Below are 26828 nucleotides of genomic sequence, written 5' to 3'. Positions count from 1 at the left end.
CGCCTTGATTACTATTATTTCTCAGATAAAGCAATATTAATTAGTTTGTGGCCGTTATGGTATTTTGTATGAGCTACTGCAATGTTTTTATTCGCCTTGATTACTATTATTTCTCAGATAAAGCAATATTAATTAGTTTGTGGCCGTTATGGTATTTTGTATGAGCTACTGCAATGTTTTTATTCGCCTTGATTACTATTATTTCTCAGATAAAGCAATATTAATTAGTTTGTGGCCGTTATGGTATTTTGTATGAGCTACTGCAATGTTTTTATTCGCCTTGTTTACTATTATTTCTCAGATAAAGCAATATTAATTAGTTTGTGGCCGTTATGGTATTTTGTATGAGCTACTGCAATGTTTTTATTCACCTTGATTACTATTATTTCTCAGATAAAGCAATATTAATTCGTTTGTGGCCGTTATGGTATTTTGTATGAGCTACTGCAATGTTTTTATTCAACTTGATTACTATTATTTCTGATCAATATTATTTTTCAACACTGTCGTAGGGCTCATGAATTACTAACTTTGTTTATTCACCCCGATTATCATTATTTCTTGCCAAGATTATTTTTGTCACTGTGGTATTTTTCACGAATTACTGATTTTTCTTAAAATGAGTGGTACATTTGTGGGCATGAGTGGGTGTAGTAAAGAATCGCAGGGAAGAATGGCACTGACCAGGAAAATAGCGTAAGATCGCGCCATGATTGCTATGTCAAAAATGAGAACGCGGACAAAAGCCCACCATTGAAATGAGTGCGCACACAGTCTGCTCTCTTTCACACAAGTGGTGCAGTCAGTAATGTATCCATTTTGGGGTTCATGTACCCCTTGCATATAACTTTCTCTGCCGAAGCCCTTCCGAGAGGACCTTACTAGTGTGATCTTCTAGTTGGGTCCGCATCATTGCACCCTCACTGGATTGCCTTGTTGTGAAGTATCTATCTAAATCTTCCTGCCTCTACTCTCCGGCCTTTGCAACTCATCCAGAACAGGACTGCAAGACTTGTCCTTGGCCTCAAGCCCAGGGACCGTATCTCTCCAGTACTGAAATCACTACACTTGCTCCCAGTGGCTGCGAGGATTAAGTTCAAAACCCTCTGCATTGTCCACAAAGTCTTCTGGGGCCTGGGGCCAAATTACCTTCAACTCTCTCTTCCTAAATATCTTCCTTCTCGAGCACTTCGCTCTTCCGCCTCCAACTCCCTCAGGGTCAGCCGCTTCTCCAAGCAACGAGTTGGGGGTAGATCTCTCTCCGCAGCAGGGGCCGCCCTCTGGAACAGCCTTCCTGCCTCCCTGAAACTTGAGGAGAACCATCTCCGGTTCCGGAAGCACCTCAAAACCTTCCTCTTTGCTTCTGCTTTCTCTCTCCCTCTCCCCTGCTAAATTACTGAAACTGTACTAAATCAGCAACTGGGCCACTCACCGATCTCGGTCCTTGGCCCAACCACTCTCCCCTGCACTGCCTCTCTGGCAACCCCTGCACTACGGGACTGTCTCTGTATACCTACGGCCCCCCTTCCCAGCACTTGTCTGCACTTATCCTGCACTTGCCGCCAGCTGGCCCTTATTATTTATCTTGTTCATTACTAACTCTGTACTGCACTTTCCCCTCTCCCTTTCCCCCTTGCACTTTTCCCGTCCCCCCTACCCATGCACTTGCGTGATCTGAATGACACCCGGCCTAGTAGGATCGTTGTCTGTCCTCCCCTTGTTTCCCCCCTCCCTGCTTCATCGCGCCTTGAAACACTTGTGTATAGGCGCGTTACAAATGCCATATCATATCATATCATAAGTGCTCCGTTGCTTCGCGGTCAGGGTTGTGCATGATATAACACTTCGCTCATACTTGTGCATACCATTGGCCATCGGCTCAGTGGGGTTCACAGGCACATTATGGGATACATTTTTAAGCAAATGCAAATTGGTGGCAATAATATGAGTTGGTCTCCCAATAGCCAATCCCACAAGGGGTATTCACAGCCCTCCTACTTTGTGGGTACTAAATATGGTATATACAAAAGTAACTAAAGTGCTTCAACCTACACTCACAAACATGAATCTGAACTCAGTGCTCATATTTTAGTAAATCACACACATAAAACACTAAAATTCATGTCAAAGACAATATAGCCTATGTTTGGCAATAAGAATTAACTAACGACGAAGTCACAAAGGCCATTCAATCACAGAGGAGTGTGGGTGAATTGTGGGGTCTTCGCAAAATGTTAGGTAACACACCATGCAGTGTTTGTGTCAATTGCAGTTCGACACATAGAAGCACCTAGGAGGATTTAGGATTAGCGAGACCCTGGTCGCAACACAGCTTTACTAATTGTAACACCGGTAATGTAGTCTATGCAATTTGGTGCCCTTGTAAAAAGATCTACTTAGGGATGACTGCGCGTAAGATCACAATTAGAATTTCAGAACATAGAAGTTGCATCAAGAATAAAGTGTTAACAGCTCCTTTAGTGAACCATTTAGTGATGCTAGACCACACAAGCGATGATCTGGAGTGGGCAGTTCTGCTACATATTCCAGCACTGAAATTGGGTGAGCCTTCAACCAAGAGATTATTTGCCAAAGAGCAATGGCTAATCTTTTTGTGTGATACGTTATGATTTGTTTCTCGATTACGGGCGTTAACGACACTCTTAGTCGAAAGTGTTACTACTACCTAATGTGGGTTATAACCCAGAGGTGTTAAAAGACAGTCTTTCTGTTGGTTTGGTTACTGTGACCGTGATGATACATTTTACTATTGATTATAAAAGAACAACTTATACTAAAGGCAATATGGAGGACTTGAAGCTTAAGTTGCCTTTTTCCTTTCTTCCTCCCTCTTGTTTCATAGACGAATGTACTGAAACTTAACATCGCAAGTATCCTGACATTCGCAATTTAGTCTGAAGATCAAAAGATTAACTACACTAAGTGGCGTTTGTTCCGCCTTGTTAAAGAGGAAACGATTGTCATCTGGCCCTTTCATGTAAGTGTATAAGTCACTCTGCACTGAATTTCTGGAATTTATTAATTCAGTGATGGTGGTATGGAAACTGTTAGTGGCCATTTAGACTTTACATAAAAAACATCAGTTTACTTTATGAGGGTCGAGGGGTTTACACGTGTAATCTGAAGGCGTTCAAGTGTTCCTTTTTGTTAGTCCCATGGGTCCTTTAAAAGTATTCGAATTTGCCAGAATACAGGATTCAGAAATTAGGTATCATTCAGATACAAGTATGGGTAAGGATTATGTTTCTCTGGATTTATGTTGACCAGTCGACTTATACAATGTGTTGTTTCAACAGATGGCAGTCTACATTAGAGACACATCTACCTACCCGTGAAATGGACGATTAATTTGTTGTTTCACGGGGAGCCAATAGTGGGAGACTTATGCTTCTAGCTATTTTTGGTTCTTTCATAAGTAATTGATGGCTGTATTTTCGTGTTGTTCTCTCTAGAGACAACGATCACCTGTTCTTATATCAATTGTGAAGAAAAGAGTATAAACAAGTAGCGCAATCTGCTATGTCGAGTACCCCTGATGAAGTTCTTGTTACATTTGTATTTATCAAATCAGAACGAAACATGTTGGGTTTGTTTACCACTGTAAAAGTTAACAGTGTTGTACAAAGAAAGACTAATGAAATGTAGAGCCTACTTGGTAAATAAACAGGATTCGCCCAATAATTCTAGCACAAGAGTTTAGTGAACAACCTTCAACATTTAGGTATTCTCTTATTTATACTGGACAGCAGTGCAAAATGTGTTGTAGTAGTTAGTCTTTTTCTTGAAAGAATAATGGTGTATACATTATACTTTGTTTAATTGGTTTAAAGGAGAATTTGTTATGCATTTTATGATTGCATTTTTGCACTTTTTTCACTGATTATTATGAATGTAAAGTAATTTTGGTGCTTTCTTATAACAGATTTTTTTTTAATATGGTTTTAAAGAAAATATGATTAAATTAAATTGTAATATTGTAACATTGTGTATTGGAGGTGTTTACACACTCTCACATTTGCTAGAAGACTGTGTTACAGGGTTTGATCTGCCTATAGAGAGTACAATACGAAGGCCATGTGATTCCTTTGACTGAGAAGTATCACACATGTTTGAGTATGGGGATGATTCCCGGGGCCACATAAGCTAACCCCATTGTCTTCCATTTGATAGGTTGGCAATAAGAATTGTCCACAAATGTACACATTGAAGTGACTGTTAACCAATTGTCATTGTCATATTGCGATCTTCTTCATGATTGACGATTTGTGTATACATTTGTGTGTTATTGGACAGTGTGAGCCTTTTTATATAGTTTCTTATATTGTATTTGACATGAATTTAGTGTTTTATGTGTGTGATTTATATAATAAAATTTGAAATATATTTTTTAACTAAAATATGAGCATTGAGTTCAAATTCCTATTTGTGAGTATAGGCCGGAGCACCGGCAATAATATGAGGTCATTGCAGTTCATATGTGAACTCCACATGTACTCTGAGACATCACTCGTCAGTTCATGGAAATGTGCCGACGGAAGGTATTTTACAGGACAGTGGTCCACATTTCCTCCTTGGAAGTTGCCACCATGAAATGCCATGTGTTCAGGACTCCTGACAGATAGTGAAGAAAGAAACTCTTTATTATTGGAGGGGTCTGCAAGGAAAGTCATGGCCTATCATTGTTGAAGGCCTGTAACAGAGGCGAGAACCATTGAACTACCCCGGGTACCCTTTGTAGGATGGCATTTGGGATATTTTATAGGAACATGCATTCAGCTCTCTTCTTGGCGATGAGGAAGCAGATATGCTGCTCAATTTTCCAACTAAAAGAGTTCTCAGCATTCCTTGTCGCACAACAGATCTATTTAAGCAATAGGCCCCGAGCAGGGTTGGAAGCATTACCATTTCAGGTAATGCCCCGGGACCCCTAGTTACAGGCCCGAGTTAAGCAAGTGCCTTGACGAAGGCCCCGGGGCATTACCTGAAGTGGTAATGTCCCCCCCCCCCCCCCGCGAGGGGCCTATTGTTGTTAGTACCCCGGCTTGTAAAACCAGGGTACTAAGAGCATTTTTTTTAAATGGCCACCATGGCGGCCATTTAAAATGAATGGAAAAAGGTAAACAAATAAAATAGCTACGTGTAGTCCCTTCATCCTTTCCATGATGGGCTGTTGCGGATCAGGAGCGGGTGCGCTGAGGACAGAAGTGTTCCCAGCGCGTCCACTCCCAAAATGGACCAAAAAGAAGGTAAGTGGGGTGGGAGGGCAGAAAGGTGATTGTTTAGATTGGAGGGGGGGAAACACTTCCAGGCCTGTGGAGCTCAGAGAGGGGATTACCCAGTTCCAAGGCTCCTCATTGGCTGAGTGGCTGCCACCCCCCGATCTGCCGGGAAGGAACGTTGTGGGGAGAGGGACTCACGGTCTGGTAACGCCCCAGAGAGGGCCATGGAGCTTGGTTGTAACAAGCTCATTGTCCTTCGCTGGGTATTAATTAAGGGAAAAGCAGGAAATCATGAGTGGGCTGTAATCTCTGCAATGTGGCTTGACTGCCGGCGTGGCCCTTGTCATTCAAAGGGTGATTCAAGGAGGAGAGTTTAGTGAAAATATAAAATATGAGATAGGGGAGTTAAAACTACCAGTGTCCGTTAAGAATTTCTGTGACGTTCCCAACTGGGATGCGCTATTTCAGCAACTAAAGCCCCTTGGGTATTTCAAATGTCCTGCTGTGTGATATGCTCATGGGAAATAAAGTGATCAGATTTTTATTGAGGCTAATTTTAAATACAAATAAATATGGGATATAATGGGTTAAGATTATGGGTTTGGGGATTTGATAAATCAGACAGTTCTCAAAAATTGGTATTTAAGGTACTTGCAACGTACTGTCACGTGTCATGGCACTGATTATTTCATTAATTGTGCATTATTATTGAATTGGTAAAACTATTCTGTTTTATTAAAAACTAGCCGTCCCCGACCACGCGTTGCTGTGGCTCAGTCTGGTTAAATGGAACAGAAAGAATAGAGAAAGCGCAAAACATCCCCCATCCCGTCCCCCCATAATCCAGGAGTCAGGTATATAGTACAGCGTGTGTTGCTTTTAGGTCCAACAGATGGCGCTGCCTTTCCCCAAAAACATGTTTTTACATGTCACAGGCGTGACATCTATGTATAGTAGGTATTTAAAACACGCGCCTATTCCAATGCAACATTGTGTCAAAATTTAAAAGCAATCGGTGAAGAACTTTCGGAGATTAATATTTTGAACAAACAAACATTTACATTTTTATTTATATATATATAATAGGTTGAAAACATATTAAGGGATTGAATCTCGGCTGCCTTTTTCGTGATGTATTATAAAATCAATTAAACCAATTGTTTTGCGTTCATTATGAAAGTGAGTCACCATGAGAGTCAGAGATCGATTTATTTTCTGGAGAGTCATAAGCTCCTGATTGCTGCATGGAACTATATAATATAGATCAAATTAATAGATTGGACCCAGAAAATCCAAGAACTCCGGCAGAGTAATGTGGGTGTTCCGGCACAGTACTAGGTATGTTGCAGAATAGTTGCAACCAGTAGTACCCTGGCCTGTGGATATCACCACCACATGTCCGTGGGAGTGGCGTAGTATTACCTTGCTTGCACGCGGCGGTCCTTATGCTCTGAATGTGGAGGACTTGTCAAGGTTCAATAGCCCTCAATGACTGCCAAGGCTTTGCCACAGTGATTCTATCTCACTGCTGTTATTTCTATTGTCAAGCCCCTCCACCTCTAGATCTTCAGACATCAAGGACTGCTCTTACATGGTCTTGCAGTCATTGCATATCCGAGCAATCATGTGGCCCTCTCTACCACCAAGCCAATGGTTCAGAACTAAGAGGATCAAAACAAGAAATCCATTGGAATAAAATCAAATTAACTGCAGGGGGCAAAAGCCCAAACAGCTTCCATGAAGTGCTTGTGGTACTCAAACGCCAAACTCTTTCTCTACATGGTAAAGAAACAAGAGGGGGGCCCCACCCCACATGGAAGTGCAAACCAGGTCATAGTACAGCTTTCAGGCTAGAGATGTTGGGCCTCCTACTCTCCCAGTATGCACTGCAACATACAGGATGGGTTAAGGCGAAGAGGAGGAACAGTATGGTTAATATGAGGGCAGTGTCTTGCACATGCAACCATCCTTGATCCGGAGTCAAGGCAGGACCCCTCACCAGCTTGCACTGTAAGGGCAGGAAGTCCTTCCCAGATCCTCTGCATGCTTGGACTAAGTTAATGAGCTGTCTGTGATGTCTCTACATGGTTTTCTTACCAGCCATCTCTTCAAGGTAATGGCGTTGATGTCAAAGGTCTTCACCAAGCCCAGGTCATGATACATGTGTTCCAAGCAGCTCAGCATCTGTAGAGGGAGAGAGGGAAGGTCACCTCTATCAGTGGAAGACATTAGGCATATGAAGATCCTATCTGATAGGATGAGATGTTGACGCCTTGTTGTGCCTTCAGATAACTAACAAGACTGGAAGTTTAGTTTTTAGGTCTGTTTTGATACTGTTCTTCTAGCTGGGCCATTTCAAGAGCAAAGGAAAATTATGCAGCTCCCTTGGGTGACACCAGGATGGGAGCCTCAATTGGCCCCTAGATTGTCCTTACGGCAGCCAATGTGTTCTGTCGGAGAAGTCAGTGATAAACCCCCTAGCACTGGCACGTCTCCTATTCTTCACCTGTGTCCATGTTCCCATGGCCACAATCCTTTGTTCTGTTCTATTTGGTCATGTTGAGTATTGGGTCCAATCTATGCTCTGCCAATCATAAGACCGGAGTTAGTTCTTTGAATGGAAACTTTTTATCTAGTCTTTATCTTGTGCCCCAGGTCATATCTCTTGGTGTTGCCTCCTTGTTCTGTACTCCTAGACCTGTTTCCTCGTTCTGTACTCCCACTTCTCCTAGTGTTGCCCTCTCACTCCTCCCTGCTAGTTCTTCTAGTTCTGCCTCCTCGGTCTGTACTCCGAGGCTTCTTAATGTTGCCCCTCATTCTGTACTCCTAGTTTTGCTTCCTTGTACTGTGCTCCCATTTCTCCTAGTGTTGACTCCTCACTCCTTACTCTTAGTTCTTCTAGTTCTGCCTCCTTGTTCTGTGCTCCCATTCCTCCCAGTGTTGCTCCTCATTCTGTACTCCTAGTTCTGCCTGCTTGTTCTGTTCTCCTAGTGCTGTCTCCTCATTCCTTACTCCTGGTTATTCTAGTGTTGCTGACTCATTCTGTACTCCTAGTTCTTCTAGTTCTGCATCTTCACTCTGTGCTCCCATTTCTCCTAGTGTTGCCTCTTCCCTGCTTACTCCTAGTTCTGCCTCCTCGTTCTTTACTCCCATTTCTCCTAGTGTTGCTCCTCATTCTGTACTCCTAGTTCTGCCTCCTCGTTCTGTTCTCCTAGTGTTGTCTCCTCATTCATTACTCCAAGTTATTCAAGTGTTGCTGCCTCGTTCTGTACTACTAGTTCTGCCTACTCATTCTGCACTCCCATTCCTCCCAGTGTTGCTCCTCATTATGTGCTCCTAGTTCTGCCTCCTTGTTCTGTTCTCCTAGTGTTGTCTCCTCATTCCTTACTCCTAGTTATTCTAGTTCTGCCTCCTTGTTCTGTGCTCCCATTCCTCCCGGTGTTGCTCCTCATTATGTGCTCCTAGTTCTGCCTCCTTGTTCTGTTCTCCTAGTGTTGTCTCCTCATTCCTTACTCCTAGTTATTCTAGTTCTGCCTCCTTGTTCTGTGCTCCCATTCCTCCCAGTGTTGCTCCTCATTATGTGCTCCTAGTTCTGCCTCCTTGTTCAGTTCTCCTAGTGTTGCCTCTTCATTCCTTTCTCCTAGTTATTCTAGTGTTGCGGCCTCGTTCTGCACTCCTAGTTCTGCCTCCTCACCCTTTGCTTCCATTTCTCCTAGTGTTGCCTCCTCACTCCTTACTCCTAGTTCTTCTAGTTCTGCCTCCTCGTTCTTTACTCCCATTTCTCCTAGTGTTGTTCCTCATTCTGTACTCCTAGTTCTGCCTCCTCATTCTGGACTCCCATTTCTACAAGTGTTGCTCCTTATTCCGTACTCCTAGTTCTGCCTCCTCATTCTGTTCTCCTAGTGTTGTCTCCCCATTCCTTACTCCTAGTTCTTCTAGTGTTGCCACCTCGTTCTATACTCGTAGTTCTGCCAGGAATGAGAGGCGGACACCGAGGACTCATGGTTTTGGTTATACACTTTTATTCAAAATAATAAGGGGCTGGAAAATATCTCACTATCCCTAATCTAGGAGGTAATTCCCTAACTCAATCAAAAATGGAGGGGTCTGTTGTATGTCAAGATGTCCAAAGTACAAATATGTCTTGTGTCCTATTCTGACCCTCAATCTCTAAAAAATAAACTCTAAAGTGCAAAGGATAGTGTCTCTGGATATCAAGGTGCACAAATGTTCAAATTCAACAAAAAGATGTAAATCCAATGCAAATGTTCCAAGTGGTTAATATTCACAGTTCCAGGGAATGGCTCTCTTCCCCTGGTTTCTTTTACCAATATGAAAAGTGCAAAAAAAGAATAACCAAGTTCTTTAGAACCCCAAGAGGATAGCTCCCTCCTCTTGGCACATTCACAGTTCTTGGGAAAATAGCTCCTTTCCCCAGGTTTCTCTTCACGTTTCACATAATTTAGACTCCTAAGGGTATGTGACTTCCTAGGAATTCTCCTTTTACTGTCTTCTCTCTTATAGCACTTCACAATCTGAAGGGCATGGGCCTTCCTTAAGATACTTCTATTCCTGTAACTTATTACGCACTCTTGACTTTGGCTGGTGCACTCTCCTGCCAGGACTTCCATGCAATCTTTAAACACTTATCTTCACCCGGTGTACTCTCCTGCCAGGATTTTCACACAATTAGTTGTATGACACTTTACAATCGCCAGGGCAATGCTCTTCCCTGAGATACTCTTCCTTCTGCAACTTATTACACACACTGAACTTTGCCTGGTATACTCTCCTGCCAGGGCTTTTAAACAATGAGTTTTCCATTTATCCATCAAACGATATTTGCCCACTCTTGGCATATTGTTCCTTGTTTAACAGTGTTTGTTTCAATAATACATCTCTCTTTCATACAATGTGCCTCTTTCCCTTATCCCAGTGCCTTCACCTTTACTTGGCTTTCTTTCACAATTACTATACTTTCGCTTTTAAGGTGCGGGTTCAACAACCCCTTCGTGACATAGCTTGCAGGTATGGTAACCCTTCTTTTTTTCCCTGGGCTTACCGGGTTCTTTAATTGTCCCTCACGCTTCTCTGCTTCGGTTGGGTTTCTGGCTTGGCCTGTGTCCTGTTAGTTGCTACGCCCCCGCCGTGTCTGTATACTATTCTCGTTGCCTTGCGCTCTTGGGCGGCGAGCTGTCTGCCCTCCGCTTTCCTCTTCTGCCATCTGGATCAGCCTCAACACTGTTTCCTGTGGTGTCCTCTCCCTCAGCGTACTGGCTGGTGTCCGTGCAGGTCGCTGTACAGCTCAGAGTCTGCAGCTCACTCTGCTTGCCATCAGCTGCGCTGGTTTTAAACTTCCCGGCATTATTGAATAGTTTCCAAAAACTAGTCCTCTGTGTGTTCTTAGTGATCTTCATTGTTCTATCCCTCTTTCTAGTCTCAGTTGTTATTATGTCGTTCCTCATGTGATATTGAGGTAACTGGTATGGGAACCTTTTGGCAGTGATCATTACTTTTCCCTGCCTCTTCTTTGTCTCTGTGGTTGATATATTGTTCTTTGGGCCATGCTGGGGAATACTTAAAGTAGATCAGGTACATGGTTAAGGGAGAGTGTTGCAATATGCCTTTAAGGCATGAGGGATGGAGGGAACATCCCTAAAAGAGAAGGGGTAGGGGGTATGTGACTTTTCCCAATGATTTTGTGTCATCCCCTGAGGGTCTCCTCCCCCCAGGTGGTCCTCTCTCATATCGCCATCCCCCGGCGTTAGCATAAGTTAGCGGCTGCCGTCCCCTGGCCACATAGGGAGAGGCTACCTCAGGGAAAGGAGTGATGATACCATCAGATTCATCACACTTCTTTGTTATGTACTTTGAGTTCTCCTGGTGTTACCTCCTCATTCTGTACCCCTAGTTCTCCTAGTTGTGCATTCTCATTCTGTACTCCTAATGTTGCCTCCTTATAGTTACTCCTCATTATCCTGGTGTTGTTTCCTTTTTCTGTACCCCTAGTTCTCCTAGATGTGCTTCCTCATTCTGTACTCCTGGTGTTGTCGCCTCATTCGTTACTCCTGCTGGTGTTGTTTCCTCTTTCTGTACCCCTAGTTCTTCTAGAGGTGCTTCCTCATTCTGTACTCCTAATGTTGCCTCCTCATTCGTTACTCCTCGTTATTCTGGTGTTGTTTCCTTTTTCTGTACCCCTAGTTCTCCTAGATGTGCTTCCTCATTCTGTACTCCTGGTGTTGTCGCCTCATTCGTTACTCCTGCTGGTGTTGTTTCCTCTTTCTGTACCCCTAGTTCTTCTAGAGGTGCGTCCTCATTCTGTACTCTTAGTGCAGCCTCCTCATTCTTTACTCCTAGTAATCGTGGTGTTGTTTCCTCTTTCTGTACCCTCAGTTCACCTAGAGGTGCTTCCTCATTCTGTACTCCTAATGTTGCCTCCTCATTCGTTACTCCTCGTTATTCTGGTGTTGTTTCCTTTTTCTGTACCCCTAGTTCTCCTAGATGTGCTTTCTCATTCTGTACTCCTGGTGTTGTCGCCTCATTCGTTACTCCTGGTGGTGTTGTTTCCTCTTTCTGTACCCCTAGTTCTCCTAGAGGGGCATCCTCAATCTATACTCCTAGTGCTGCCTCCTCATTATTTAATCCTAGTAATTGCTGTGTTGTTCCCTCTTTCTGTACCCCTAGTTTACATAGAAGTGCTTCCTCATTCTGTACTCCTAGTGTTTCCTCCTCATTCTTTACTCCTAGTCATCCCGGTGTTGTTTCCTCTTTCTGTACCCATAGTTCTCCTAGAGGTGCTTCTCATTCTGTACTCCTAGTGTTGCCTTCTCATTCTTTACTCCTAATCATCCTGGTGTTGTTTCCTCTTTCTGTACCCCTAGTTCTTCTAGAGGTGCGCCCTCATTCTGTACTCTTAGTGCTGCCTCCTCATTCTTTACTCCTAGTAATCGTGGTGTTGTTTCCTCTTTCTGTACCCTCAGTTCACCTAGAGGTGCTTCCTCATTCTGTACTCCTAATGTTGCCTCCTCATTCGTTACTCCTCGTTATTCTGGTGTTGTTTCCTTTTTCTGTACCCCTAGTTCTCCTAGATGTGCTTTCTCATTCTGTACTCCTGGTGTTGTCGCCTCATTCGTTACTCCTGGTGGTGTTGTTTCCTCTTTCTGTACCCCTAGTTCTCCTAGAGGCACGCCCTCAATCTATACTCCTAGTGCTGCCTCCTCATTATTTAATCCTAGTAATTGTTGTGTTGTTCCCTCTTTCTGTACCCCTAGTTTACATAGAAGTGCTTCCTCATTCTGTACTCGTAGTGTTTCCTCCTCATTCTTTACTCCTAGTCATCCCGGTGTTGTTTCCTCTTTCTGTACCCATAGTTCACCTAGAGGTGCTTCTCATTCTGTACTCCTAGTGTTGCCTTCTCATTCTTTACTCCTAATCATCCTGGTGTTGTTTCCTCTTTCTGTACCCCTAGTTCTCCTAGAGGTGCTTCCTCATTCGGTACTCCTAGTGTTGCCTCCTCATTCTTTACTCCTAGTTATCCTGGTGTTGTTTCCTCTTTCTGTACCGCTAGGTCTCCTAGAGTTGCGTCCTCATTCTGTACTCCTAGTGTTGCCTCCTCATTCTTTACTCCTTGTTATCCTGGTATTGTTTCCTCTTTCTGTACCTCTAGTTCTCCTAGTTGTGCTTCCTCATTTTGTACTCCTGGTGTTGTCGCCTCATTCGTTACTCCTAGTTATCCTGGTGGTGTTTTCTCTTTCTGTACCCCTGGTTCTCCTAGAGGTGCTTCCTCATTCCATACCCCTACTGTTGCCTCATTCTTTACTTCTTGTTATCCTGGTGTTGTTTCCTCTTTCTGTACCTCTAGTTCTCCTAGTTGTGCTTCCTCATTCTGTACTCCTGGTGTTGTTGCCTCATTTATTACTCCTAGTTATCCTGGTGTTGTCTGCTCTTTCTGTACCCCTAGTTCTCCTTGAGACGCGTCCTCAATCTATACTCCTAGTGCTGCCTCCTCATTCTTTACTCCTAGTAATTGTTGTGTCGTTCCCTCTTTCTGTACCCCTAGTTTACATAGAAGTGCTTCCTCATTCTGTACTCCTAGTGTTTCCTCCTCATTATTTACTCCTAGTCATCCTGGTGTTGTTTCCTCTTTCTGTACCCATAGTTCTCCTAGAGGTGCTTCTCATTCTGCTCCTAGTGTTGCCTTCTCATTCTTTACTCCTAATCATCCTGGTGTTGTTTCCTCTTTCTGTACCCCTAGTTCTCCTAGAGGTGCTTCCTCATTCGGTACTCCTAGTGTTGCCTCCTCATTCTTTACTCCTAGTTATCCTGGTGTTGTTTTCTCTTTCTGTACCCCTAGTTCTCCTAGAGGTGCTTACTCATTCCATACTCCTACTGTTGCCTCCTCATTCTTTACTTCTTGTTATCCTGGTGTTGTTTCCTCTTTCTGTACCCCTAGTTCTCCTAGAGGTGCTTCCTCATTCGGTACTCCTAGTGTTGCCTCCTCATTCATTACTCCTAGTTATCCTGGTGTTGTTTCCTCTTTCTTTCCTGCTAGGTCTCCTAGAGCTGCGTCCTCATTCTGTACTCCTAGTGTTGCCTCCTCATTCTTTACTCCTTGTTATCCTGGTGTTGTTTCCTCTTTCTGTACCTCTAGTTCTCCTAATTGTGCTTCCTCATTTTGTACTCCTGGTGTTGTTGCCTCATTCGTTACTCCTAGTTATCCTGGTGGTGTTTTCTCTTTCTGTACCCCTGGTTCTCCTAGAGGTGCTTCCTCATTCCATACCCCTACTGTTGCCTCCTCATTCTTTACTTCTTGTTATCCTGGTGTTGTTTCCTCTTTCTGTACCCCTAGTTCTCCTAGTTGTGCTTCCTCATTCTGTACTCCTGGTGTTGTTGCCTCATGTATTACTCCTAGTTATCCTGGTGTTGTCTGCTCTTTCTGTACCCCTAGTTCTCCTAGAGGCATGTCCTCAATCTATACTCCTAGTGCTGCCTCCTCATTCTTTACTCCTAGTAATTGTTGTGTTGTTCCCTCTTTCTGTACCCCTAGTTTACATAGAAGTGCTTCCTCATTCTGTACTCCTAGTGTTTCCTCCTCATTCTTTACTCCTAGTCATCCTGGTGTTGTTTCCTCTTTCTGTACCCATAGTTCTCCTAGAGGTGCTTCTCATTCTGTACTCCTAGTGTTGCCTTCTCATTCTTTACTCCTAGTCATCCTGGTGTTGTTTCCTCTTTCTGTACCCCTAGTTCTCCTAGAGGTGCTTCCTCATTCGGTACTCCTAGTGTTGCCTCCTCATTCTTTACTCCTAGTTATCCTGGTGTTGTTTCCTCTTTCTGTACCGCTAGGTCTCCTAGAATTGCATCCTCATTCTGTACTCCCAGTGTTGCCTCCTTATTCTTTACTCCTTGTTATCCTGGTGTTGTTTCTTCTTTCTGTACCCCTAGCTCTCCTAGACATGCTTCCTCATTCAATACTCCTAGTGTTGCCTCCTCATTCTTTACTCCTAGTCATCCTGGTTTTGTTTCCTCTTTCTGTACCCCTAGTTCTCCTAGAGGTGCTTCCTCATTCTGTACTCCTAATGTTGCCTCCTCATTCTTTACTCCCAGTTACCCTGGTGTTGTTTCCTCTTTCTGTACCCCTAGTTCTCCTAGTTGTGCGTCCTAATTCGGTACTCCTAGTTTTGCCTCCTTGTTATTTACTCCTAGTTATCCTGGTGTTGTTTCCACTTTCTGTTCCCCTAGTTTTCCTAGGGGTGTGTCCTCATTCTTTACTCCTAATTATCCTGGTGTTGTTTCTTCTTTCTGTACCCCTAGTTCTCCTAGTTGTGCTTCCTCATTCTGTACTCCTGGTGTTGTTGCCTCATTTATTACTCCTAGTTATCCTGGTGTTGTCTGCTCTTTCTGTACCCCTAGTTCTCGTAGAGGCGCGTCCTCAATCTATACTCCTAGTGCTGCCTCCTCATTCTTTACTCCTAGTAATTGTTGTGTTGTTCCCTCTTTCTGTACCCCTAGATTACATAGAAGTGCTTCCTCATTCTGTACTCCTAGTGTTTCCGCCTCATTCTTTACTCCTAGTTATCCTGGTGTTGTTTCCTCTTTCTGTACCCCTAGTTCTCCTAGAGGTGCTTCCTCATTCGGTACTCCTATTGTTGCCTCCTCATTCATTACTCCTAGTTATCCAGGTGTTGTTTCCTCTTTCTTTCCTGCTAGGTCTCCTAGAGCTGCGTCCTCATTCTGTACTCCTAGTGTTGCCTCCTCATTCTTTACTCCTTGTTATCCTGGTGTTGTTTCCTCTTTCTGTACCTCTAGTTCTCCTAATTGTGCTTCCTCATTTTGTACTCCTGGTGTTGTCGCCTCATTCGTTACTCCTAGTTATCCTGGTGGTGTTTTCTCTTTCTGTACCCCTGGTTCTCCTAGAGGTGCTTCCTCATTCCATACCCCTACTGTTGCCTCCTCATTCTTTACTTCTTGTTATCCTGGTGTTGTTTCCTCTTTCTGTACCCCTAGTTCTCCTAGTTGTGCTTCCTCATTCTGTACTCCTGGTGTTGTTGCCTCATGTATTACTCCTAGTTATCCTGGTGTTGTCTGCTCTTTCTGTACCCCTAGTTCTCCTAGAGGCATGTCCTCAATCTATACTCCTAGTGCTGCCTCCTCATTCTTTACTCCTAGTAATTGTTGTGTTGTTCCCTCTTTCTGTACCCCTAGTTTACATAGAAGTGCTTCCTCATTCTGTACTCCTAGTGTTTCCTCCTCATTCTTTACTCCTAGTCATCCTGGTGTTGTTTCCTCTTTCTGTACCCATAGTTCTCCTAGAGGTGCTTCTCATTCTGTACTCCTAGTGTTGCCTTCTCATTCTTTACTCCTAGTCATCCTGGTGTTGTTTCCTCTTTCTGTACCCCTAGTTCTCCTAGAGGTGCTTCCTCATTCGGTACTCCTAGTGTTGCCTCCTCATTCTTTACTCCTAGTTATCCTGGTGTTGTTTCCTCTTTCTGCACCGCTAGGTCTCCTAGAATTGCATCCTCATTCTGTACTCCCAGTGTTGCCTCCTTATTCTTTACTCCTTGTTATCCTGGTGTTGTTTCTTCTTTCTGTACCCCTAGCTCTCCTAGACATGCTTCCTCATTCAATACTCCTAGTGTTGCCTCCTCATTCTTTACTCCTAGTCATCCTGGTTTTGTTTCCTCTTTCTGTACCCCTAGTTCTCCTAGAGGTGCTTCCTCATTCTGTACTCCTAATGTTGCCTCCTCATTCTTTACTCCCAGTTACCCTGGTGTTGTTTCCTCTTTCTGTACCCCTAGTTCTCCTAGTTGTGCGTCCTAATTCGGTACTCCTAGTTTTGCCTCCTTGTTATTTACTCCTAGTTATCCTGGTGTTGTTTCCACTTTCTGTTCCCCTAGTTTTCCTAGGGGTGTGTCCTCATTCTTTACTCCTAATTATCCTGGTGTTGTTTCTTCTTTCTGTACCCCTAGTTCTCCTAGAGGTGCTTCCTCATTCGGTACTCCTAGTGTTGCCTCCTCATTCTTTACTCCTAGTCCTCCTGGTGTGTTTCCTCTTTCTGTACCCATAGTTCTCCTAGAGGTGCTTCCTCATTCTGTACTCCTAGTGTTGCCTCCTCATTCTTTACTCCTAGTCATCCTGGTGTTGTTTCCTCTTTCTGTACCCCTAGTTTCCTAGAGGTGCATCCTCATTCTGTACTCCTAGTGTTGCCTCGTCATTCTTTACTCCTAGTCATCCTGGTGTTGTTTCCTCTTTCTGTACCCCTAGTTCACCTAGAGGTGCTTCCTCATTCTGTACTCCTAGTGTTGCCTTTGTCATGAACCACAGAACACGCCCCTTCTGGACCTCATGGTCCTTGTCACAATGGGGCTTGTACTCCTTGATACTTCCAACATGGCCGACTAACGTGGAACACCTTCCCTGTTTTTACGTCGGACGTAGCGTACTTACAAATAGGCTGCGCCCCCGCGGGCCCGCGCGTCTCAATGCTACTGCAAGCAGTGACTAGACGTGTGCTCCGTAGTTTGCTACATTGTTATCCTTGTTCCCGGACCTCCTAATTCCTTTCCCAATACCCTATTCCTCTTCCTTGTTCTCGGACTCGTGTGCCGTGTGCACGCCTTCCTCGTTTCTGGATCCCGGAGTATCAGAATCCTGGAACTCTGAACGCACGCTGGAGTCAGAAGAGGCTCGAGCGGGCTTATACAAGACCAGGTGCGTGCGTAAGAAAATACTGCCCAAGAAATCCTGCAAGGATCGCTCCCAGGTGAGAAAGGGGGAATTCCATGACAGCCTTCTCATTCTTTACTCCTAGTCATCCTGGTGTTGTTTCCTCTTTCTGTACCGCTAGTTCACCTAGAGGTGCTTCCTCATTCTGTACTCCTAGTGTTGCCTCCTCATTCTTTACTCCTAGTCATCCTGTTGTTGTTTGCTCTTTCTGTACCCCTAATTCTCCTAGTGGTGCTTCCTCATTCTGTACACCTAGTGTTTCCTTCTCATTATTTACTCCTAGTCATCCTGGTGTTGTTTCCTCTTTCTGTGCCCCTAGTTCACCTAGAGGTGCTTCCTCATTCTGTACTCCTAGTGTTGCCTCCTCATTCTTTGCTCCTAGTCATACTGATTTTGTTTCTTCTTTCTGTACCCCTAGTTCTCCTAGAGGTGCTTCCTCATTCTGTACTCCTAGTGTTGCCTCCTCATTCTTTACTCCTAGTCATCCTGTTGTTGTTTCCTCTTTCTGTACCCCTAGTTCTCCTAGAGGTGCTCCCTCATTCTGTACTCCTAGTGTTGCCTCCTCATTCTTTCCTCCTAGTTATCCTGGTGGTGTTTCCTCTTTCTGTACTTCCATTTCCCATTCATATCGTTGCCTCGGAAGACAGTTCCCTTAGCTTTGCCTCCCAGCTAGGCTCTCCTATTCATGGTGTGCAACTGTTCCCGTTGGCTCTTTGATCTTCCCAATTAGCCTTACGTCACCTGAGTGTACACCTTTGTATCTCCCTTAGTTCAGTTTACCTACTTTGCCTCTTCGCACAGGTTTTCTAATCAGACCTTATTTCTCTTCTCCTAGTCTTACAACATCATTCTATTCTTATAGTTTCATTTCTTATGGCCGTTGATATTTTTGGCCCTTGATTGCATTATTGTCTCATAGTTCTGCTCTCCTATTATTTTTGTGTAGCTGTTTTTTAAGTCCTCTTTCCTAGCACGGTTTCCTCAGTCTTGCCATTTTTCTTTGTTCTCCTAGCTATGCCTCCTATATCAGTTCTCCTTGTCTTTTCCCTTAGCTCTGGTGTAATCGTGCTTTCTTGATTTGCTATAGTGTTACTGCCTGGAAATTCTTTCCTAGCCTTCTAGGCTAGTTCTGTTTTCCTAGTATTATCTTCTAGCTGTTTTCTTAAGTCCTGTTTCCTTGCACGGTGCCCTCAGGCTTCCCATCTTTCTGTGTTCTCCTAGCCATGCCTCCTATCTCACATCTCCTTGTCTTGTCACCTTGCTCTGGTATAATCTGGCTTCATAGCTTTCATATTGTGTTATTGCCTAGCCTCACATCCTGGTTTTGTTCTACTAATATTGACTTCTAGCTTTAAATGTGTACATAATCTTCCTTCACTCGCACCTCCAATTAATGGGACCACTAACCCCTTTTTCGTGTCACACCAAGATGTATTGTAAAGCTCTGCACAGTTCTACCTGCAATCTCTCGCTATAATTACCGAGACCTAGGGGAGGCCTAGGAGACCTTGATTCACAGATGTTTGACATTGGCATTGCTGTTCCTCAGGCCACTATAACAGAAGACCTTTTGAGGTAGATGTGTGGGCAATCTGCAATGACTGGAGGCTTCAGTCCGACTGTACCTGGCACCAGCTAGAAGCCTACAGTATGTGTTAGATGCTAGGTAATCATACAGAAAGTGAAATGGCAACCTGTGCAAGATTTTCTGAAAAGTGTGTGCAGTCCAACCATTGGTCATGCAATCCTGCAATAGCCTTTTCACTTTAAGGTGCTAGGCTACCAATTTGAATTTAGTCCTAGGATTGTGCTATTTCCAAACTTCTGTAACCAAGCAACAGCGCCTTTTCCACGCTCCAATCTTGGCCAAGCCACACTCTGCCTACAGGTTAGGCAGTTCCAGAATTAGCATCCTGGATTTTGACCATTGGTACAATCTATTGGTGTGCCCACACACACAAGCCCCATTTCTTCCTCGGACTGCCCGAGCACCTCTCGATCCACTCAATAGTGCACTGATCTACACTACAAATCACCACATTCCAAAAGAATGGGTACACCTCTAGAATATTCTCTCTCTTCCAGATCATACATCTATGGTCCACTTAGCGTGCCTGCATGCACTCACACTCTCCGAAGATGTTCACTTCTGCATCCCTCGCAATCCTCTGAATGCAGCGCGGATCCTTCTTTGCTTTCTCTTCTCAGCTCGTTGCTCCTTTCTCCTCCTACACACTATGATCTGCAATCTCCTGGCGAGGGCGCAATAAACCAATTCATGGACAAGCCAAGGTGCTCTGAGAGAACTAGGGTGGCGATTTGGAGTAAAACAATAATACATCCTCCCCCCTAGATTTCTTCTTCTAATATTGTCTCCTGATGGTGTTTTACTCTCTTTGTTATCACTTCCTTTCCTTCTATCTTTGTTCACCTCTTGTTGTCTCCTGGCTCAGCTATACTAGCATTGTCTCCTGGCTCAGTTATACTAGCCTTGTCTCCTGGCTCCGCTCTAGGCTTCCCTCCTACCTTTTTAATTATCTTCTATCTGTGTTCTCATGGCTTAGCCTACACGCTCTGCTCTTCTAGATTTCACTCCTAGCTTGGTTGTCCAACATTTGCCTTCTACCTCTGCTCTTCTCAACCTGTCTCCTAGCTCTGGCACTGTTGTCCTAGTCTATTTTCCAAGATTTATTTTCCTAGCATTTACTTCTACCTCTGCTTTATAGGCTTCTCTCCTAGCTCTGTTACTGTTGTTGTAGTCTATTTTCCAAGCTCTCTTATGATATAGCATTTATAACACGCCTATACACAAGTGTTTCAAGGCGCGAAAAGCATTTTCTCCTAGCATTTTCTTATGCCTCTGCTGCTACTGTTGTCCTAGTCTATTTTCCAAGATCTCTTTTCCTAGCATTTACTTCTACCTTCTCTCCTAGCTATGTTACTGTTGTCCTAGTCTATTTCAGAGCAGAGGCAGGAGAAAATGCTAGGAGAAGAGAGCTTGGAAAATAGACTAGGACAACAGTCTCTTATGATAGGCTATTTTCCAAGCTCTCTTCTCCTAGCATTTACTTCTACCTCTGCTTTATAGGCTTCTCTCCTAGCTCTGTTGCTATTGTCCTAGTATATTTTCCAAGATCTCTTCTCCTAGCATTTACTTCTACCTCTGATTTATAGGCTTCTCTCCTAGCTCTGTTGCTATTGTCCTAGTATATTTTCCAAGCTCTCTTCTCCTAGCATTTACTTCTACCTCTGCTTTATAGGTTTCTCTCCTAGCTCTGTTGCTATTGTCCTAGTATATTTTCCAAGATCTCTTTTCCTAGCATTTACTTCTACCTCTGCTCTTATAGGCTTCTCTCCTAGCTCTGATACTGTTGTTCTAGTCTATTTTCCAAGCTCTCTTCTCCTAGCATTTACTTCTACCTCTGCTTTATAGGCTTCTCTCCTAGCTCTGTTGCTATTGTCCTAGTATATTTTCCAAGATCTCCTTTCCTAGCATTTGCTTCTACCTCTGCTCTTATAGGCTTCTCTCCTAGCTCTGTTGCTGTTGCCCTAGTCTATTTTCCATGCTCTATTCTTCTAGCGTTTACTCCTGCCTCTGCTGTTCTAGGCTTCTCTCCTCGGTCTGTTAATGTTGTCCTAATCTATTTCACAAGCACTGTTCTCCTAGCGTTTTCTTCGACCTCTGTTCTTCTAGACTTCTCACGTGTCTTGGTTCTCCTAGCCTAGTCTCCTAACTAATTTAATTAAATATCAAAAATATCACCCTTTGTCTTTAAATGTAACTCCTCTTATTCTTCATTTTGATTCTTCGACTATTCTCACACCCCTTTGCCCACTCAGCCTCCCGGTCTGGTGCCTCTTTCATCATAATCCCATCCTGTAAGAATACCCTTAGATTTTCAATTCAGTTCCTCTTTTTCTACCTCCCCGATGAATCTGCCACACATGTGGTGGAGGTTCTCAGTATTTGTGGCATTATCACAGACCTCCGAAACACACTGAACTTCCCTGGAGGAAGGGCCGTTATCACCATAACACTGTTCTCAGGATAGACGCAATAGTGTTATGAATGCTATATGTCAGATAAGTTAACAAAACCCTGCCTTTGGTTTGGTCCGTGTGACTCCTGCTGAGGTTGAGGGGTCATGGGTCTGCACTGTGGGCATTGAGATTGAGCAAGGGCATGTGAGAGGGGAGGGGAAAAGTGCCAGTGGAAAAGGGAGGGGCAGTGTTGTACATGGGATCAAAACAATACCAAGAAGTGAGGCCAGCAGTTGGCAGGTGCATGGGTAAGTGCAGACAGCAGGTGTCCAAAAGTGCAGGTAGGTGGACTGTAGTGTTCCAGATACAGACCCAAGTGCAAGGGTTGCCGGGAGGCAGTGCGGGTGTGCAACTGGGCGGGTAGGGACCTGGGCCCAAAATCAGAGGGTAGCCAGGTGACCAGTGCAGTATCAGACAGGAAATCAGCAGGGGAGAGGAAGAGAGAAGGCAGAAGCAAAGAGGAAGGTCTTGAGGTGCTTCTGGAACCGTAGATGGTTCTCCTCAAGTTTCAGAGCGGCAGGGAGGCTGTTCCAGAGTGAGGCCCCAGCCGAAGAAAGAGATCTACCACCAACTTGTTGGTTGGAGAAGCGACTGCACCTGAGGGAGTTGGAGGTGGAGGAGCGAAGAGCTTGACTAGGAAGGCATTCACAAACAGAGAGTTGGAGTTAGAGGTACTGAGGACCCAGGCCCCAGAAGGCCTTGTGGACGATGCAGAGGGTCTTGAACTTAATCCTTGCAGCCACTGGTAGCCAATGCAGAGATTTCAGTGCTGGAGAGATACGATCCCTGGGCTTGAGGCCAAGGACAAGTCTTGCAGTCCTGTTCTGGATGAGTTGCAGAGGGTGGAGAGTAGAAGCAGGCAGATTTAGAAAGAGGCTGTTGCAGAAATCCAGCCTAGAGAGGACCAGAGCTCTGTAGACAGTGAGCTTCTGGGGGAAGGAGAAGAAAGGAAGAATACCTCTGAGGAGGTGCAGTTGGTAGTTTGACTTCTTAGAGATGTCAGCGATGTGAGGAGAAAAGGAGAGTGTGGAGTCAAAGATGACGCAGAGGTTCTTAGCCTCACAGGTGGGAGCAGGAAGAGGGCCAAAGGAGGCTGAGTCAAGTTAAGCTCCCACTTCCTTATTAATTGACTGGGGGTCTCATACCTCATTGGGTTCCCACATCCAGACGTCAAAGGTTGGCTTTCTGAGTGCTTCTATGGTTTCTTGAGAGAGCATGTACTAGAGAGAAGAGACTGCTGTTAATGAATCATGAGTGCACAGTGAGGAACATGGGGCAAGGCCCCATCAGCGCTCTGACCACACCTCAGTCACTTAACAATTGAGATGAAGAGGAAGGGGAAATAGATGTGGTTTAAAGGGGGAGTGTAGAGCAGGAAGAGAGAGAAGGGGGTTGCAAGGAGTGAGATAGAAGATGGATTTAAGGGGTCTGAAAAGGGGCTATAAAAAGGGAGAAGTGAGGGGTCAGAGGTGAGAATAGGAGGTGGCATAGAAAGATAGACCGCGAACAGGAAGGATAGCAGAATAAAGACAAAGGGACATGGAAGGGACAGACACACAATGATGATACAACCGTAGAAAGATTATTAAACCGTGTGGGTCTTTACACATATGCTGTAATTGATCAGAGATGGTTCAGTAGCGATATCATCAGCAATTGATTACACATTGATTGTTCTAGAGATCATCCAGAATTGAGCAAAGATTTGTTTAGTAGCAAGATCATCCATAATTGATTGAGGAGAGGTTTAGTATCAAGGACATGCAGAATTGACTGAGGAGAGGTTTAGTATCAAGGACATGCAGAATTGATTGAGGAGAGGTTTAGTAGCAAGAAGATGCAGAATTGGCAAATTCCTAAAGAATATTTTGATAGATACTTCTGCAAGTTTAGGGAGAAGCCCAGGCTGTGCTGCCGGAAACAAGAGGTGCCTCGAAACCTGCTCTGGGGAACAACCTTGGATCAGCCAGTCGTCCAAGTATGGGAATACAAAGACGCTGGACCTCCTAAGGTGGGCCACCACTACGACCATCAGCTTGCTGGACATGCTGGGTGCAGAGGTCAAGCCAAAAGGGAGAATCTTAAACTGATAATCCCCAATGATGAACCTCAGAAATGGTTTGTGCTTCCTGTGGGTAAGCACATGAAAATAAGCGTCCTGAGGCTCCAATGACAGCAGCCAGTCCTGGCACTAATTCAGCAGGTGCAAATATTCTTTTACGGAGGAGGATGAGCCATGCGTCTGTTATCCAATCAGCACTTACATTGCGGGCGTATCACCGAATATGAAATATACAGAAGCACCCCTTTAACTGAGGAAATAAAGTGGAGCTCTTTTCCCACATGTGAGAAGTGCTGGATTATGCAAGATAATCACAATCTTCTTTATTAAATGCGCCATCCTTCTTCTTTTGTTTCCTCTTTACTGGCCTTAATCCCCAAAATCCTAATAGCATATCCAAAGAGAACAAATCTATGGACTGACAGGTACCATTTGTGTAAGGAGTACCTCTTTGTTCCGATTCAAGCCCTCCCTCCCAAGACAGTGAGGGGTTCACAGAGCTCCCCCAAGACTAGGCTCAGTGTGGTCTGAATCTAACAGGTTATCACCAATGCAGCATTAACCCCGTAACACCCATTGTTAGGAAGCACACCCAAGAGAAACAATCACCAAAGAGCTGGAAAGAAGAAGAGAGATGCCAGGATAAAGGGCACTTGACAGGGTAGGATTGCCCTCCGCAAATAGGTGCAGAGGCCCTGTACCGGAGCACCCAAGACTTAAGGAAGGTTCACACGCTCTACCTCACTGTAAACCTTCTCCAGAGACACTGGCACCACCTTGAATGGAGAAAAGAAACACATGTGCGTGAATGCTTGCGCCATGTTTGGGGGGTTTACACACTCTCTCTATGTGGAGGGAAACAAGAGGGACATCTTTGGAGAGGGGCATATGCACTTGGTAGGAAGGAATCTAGCCAGTATGCATGAGGGACATCATGTGTGGAAAAGTACTTTGGTGCATCCCCAAAAAGAACATGTTTACCCTCGGTGGGAAAGAAGAGCCATTCTCTCTCTCTCCATGGGGAGAATTACGTATTCCATCCGTTCACGGGAGAGAATGACACACTCGTCAGTCCCAAAGGATATGGCATTTTCTTCTTCCACCACAGCGTGAGCACAGAGTTAGGTTCAGAATGACCCAAGGTGCAGTAACCTCTCGCATTCACCAATGGCTCACTTTTTGGTAGCTGCCCCAAGCACAAGGCTTCTTTTCAGAAGAGGGGTAAAAACAGATATAAATAGAGTTCACTATATTGCAATCAGAAATATACGATGGTGCCCCCCGCGCTCTCACCTCCCACCCCCGCGGTCACTCCATTGCCAACCTTCATCCCAAAACAATGCCGTGGTTTTCATAGTTGTCAATGCATGCAGCTGCAGCACTGGATGGAACTGCAACACTGGATGGAAGGGGTTCTGATAGATGTGAATGCATGCAGCTTCACCACTGAATGGAAAGGGTTCTGATAGATGTGAATGCATGCAGTTGCAGCACTGGATGGGAGGGATTCTGATAGATATCATTTCATGCAGCTGCAGCACTGGATGGAAGGGATTCTGATAATTGTGAATGCATGCAGCTGCAGCACTGGATGGAAGGGATTCTGATAGATGTAAATGAATACAGCTGCAGCTCTGGATGGAAGGGATTCTGATAGATGTGAATGCATGCGGCCGCAGCACTGGATGGAAGGGATTCTGATAGACGTGAATTGATGTGGCTGCAGCACTGGATTGAAGGGACTCTGATAGATGTGAATGCAGCGGCTGCAGCACTAGATGGAAGGGATTCTGATAGAGATCAATTCATGCAGCTGCAGCACTGGATGGGAGGGATTGTGATACATGTGACTTCGTGTGGCTGTAGCACTGGATTGAAGGGATTCTGATAGATGTAAATGCATACAGCTGCAGATGGAAGGGATTCTGATAGATGTGAATGCATGCGGCTATAGCACTGGATGGAAGGGACTCTGATAGATGTGAATGCAGCGGCTGCAGCACTGGATGGCAGGGATTCTGATAGATGTGAATGCATGTGGCTGCAGCACTTGATGGCAGGGATTCTGATAGATGTGAATGCATGCAGCTGCAGCACTGGATGGGAGGGATTGTGATAGATGTGAATGCATGCAGCTGCAGCACTGGATGGAAGGGATTCTGACAGATGTGAATGCATGCAGCTGCAGCACTGGATGGGAGGGATTGTGATAGATGTGAATGCATGCGGCTGCAGCACTGGATGGAAGGGATTCTGATAGATGTGAATGCATGCAGCCGCAGCACTGGATGGAAGGCATTGTGATAGATGTGAATGCATGCAGCTGCAGCACTGGATGGCAGGGATTGTGATAGATGTGAATTTGTGTGACTGCAGCACTAGATTGAAGGGATTCTGATAGATGTAAATGCATACAGATGCAGCACTGGATTGAAGGGATTCTGATAGATGTGAATGCATGTGGCTATAGCACGGGATGGCAGGGATTCTGATAGATGTGAATGCGTGCGGCTGCAGCACTGGATGGCAGGGATTCTGATAGAGATCAATTCATGCAGCTGCAGCACGGGATGGGAGGTATTGTGACAGATGTGAATGCATGCAGCTACAGCACTGAATGCAATGGATTCTGATAGATGTGAATGCATGCGGCTGCAGCACTGGATGGAAGGGATTCTGATAAAGGTCAATTCATGCAGCTGCAGCACTGGATGGGAGGAATTCTGATAGATGTGAATGCATGCAGCTGCAGCACTGGATGGAAGGTATTCTGATAGATGTAAATGCATACAGCTGCAGCTCTGGATGGAAGGGATTCTGATAGATGTGAATTCATGTGGCTGCACCACTGGATGGAAGGGATTCTGATAGAGATCAATTCATGCAGCTGCAGCACTGGATGGAAGGGATTCAAATAGATCTGAATGCACGCAGCTGCAGCACTGGATGGAAGGAATTCTGATAGATGTGAATTCATGTGGCTGCAGCACTGGATGGAAGGGATTCTGATAGAGATCAATTCTTGCAGCTGCAGCTATGGATGGGAGGGATTGTGATAGATGTGAATGCATGCAGCTGCAGCAGTGGATGGAAGGGATTCTGACAGATGTGAATGCATGCAGCTGCAGCACTGGATGGAAGGGATTCTGATAGATGTGAATGCATGCAGCCGCAGCACTGGATGGAAGAGATTGTGATAGATGTGAATGCATGCAGCTGAAGCCCTGGATGTAAGGGATTCTGACAGACGTGAATGCATGCAG

The 26828-nt window shown here is 44.7% G+C and overlaps 1 protein-coding gene across 1 annotated transcript in view; it reads right to left on the bottom strand.

The window, feature by feature from the left end:
• Nucleotides 1–26828, bottom strand: part of PDE9A (phosphodiesterase 9A) — a 543111-nt gene that overhangs the window by 146244 nt on the left and 370039 nt on the right. Inside the window, exons 10-11 of the mRNA XM_069635653.1 lie at nucleotides 22649–22723; nucleotides 7338–7424 (exon numbers count right to left, since the gene is read on the bottom strand). Of these exons, the coding sequence (XP_069491754.1) occupies nucleotides 7338–7424; nucleotides 22649–22723 (162 nt within the window). The remainder of the gene's footprint in view (nucleotides 1–7337; nucleotides 7425–22648; nucleotides 22724–26828) is intronic.

The sequence above is a fragment of the Ambystoma mexicanum genome, chromosome 7p, assembly GCF_040938575.1.
Source record: "Ambystoma mexicanum isolate Mex_15411 chromosome 7p, UKY_AmexF1_1, whole genome shotgun sequence".
In the NCBI taxonomy this organism is placed as follows: Eukaryota; Metazoa; Chordata; class Amphibia; order Caudata; family Ambystomatidae; genus Ambystoma; species Ambystoma mexicanum.
This window is presented reverse-complemented; position numbering and strand designations above follow the sequence as displayed.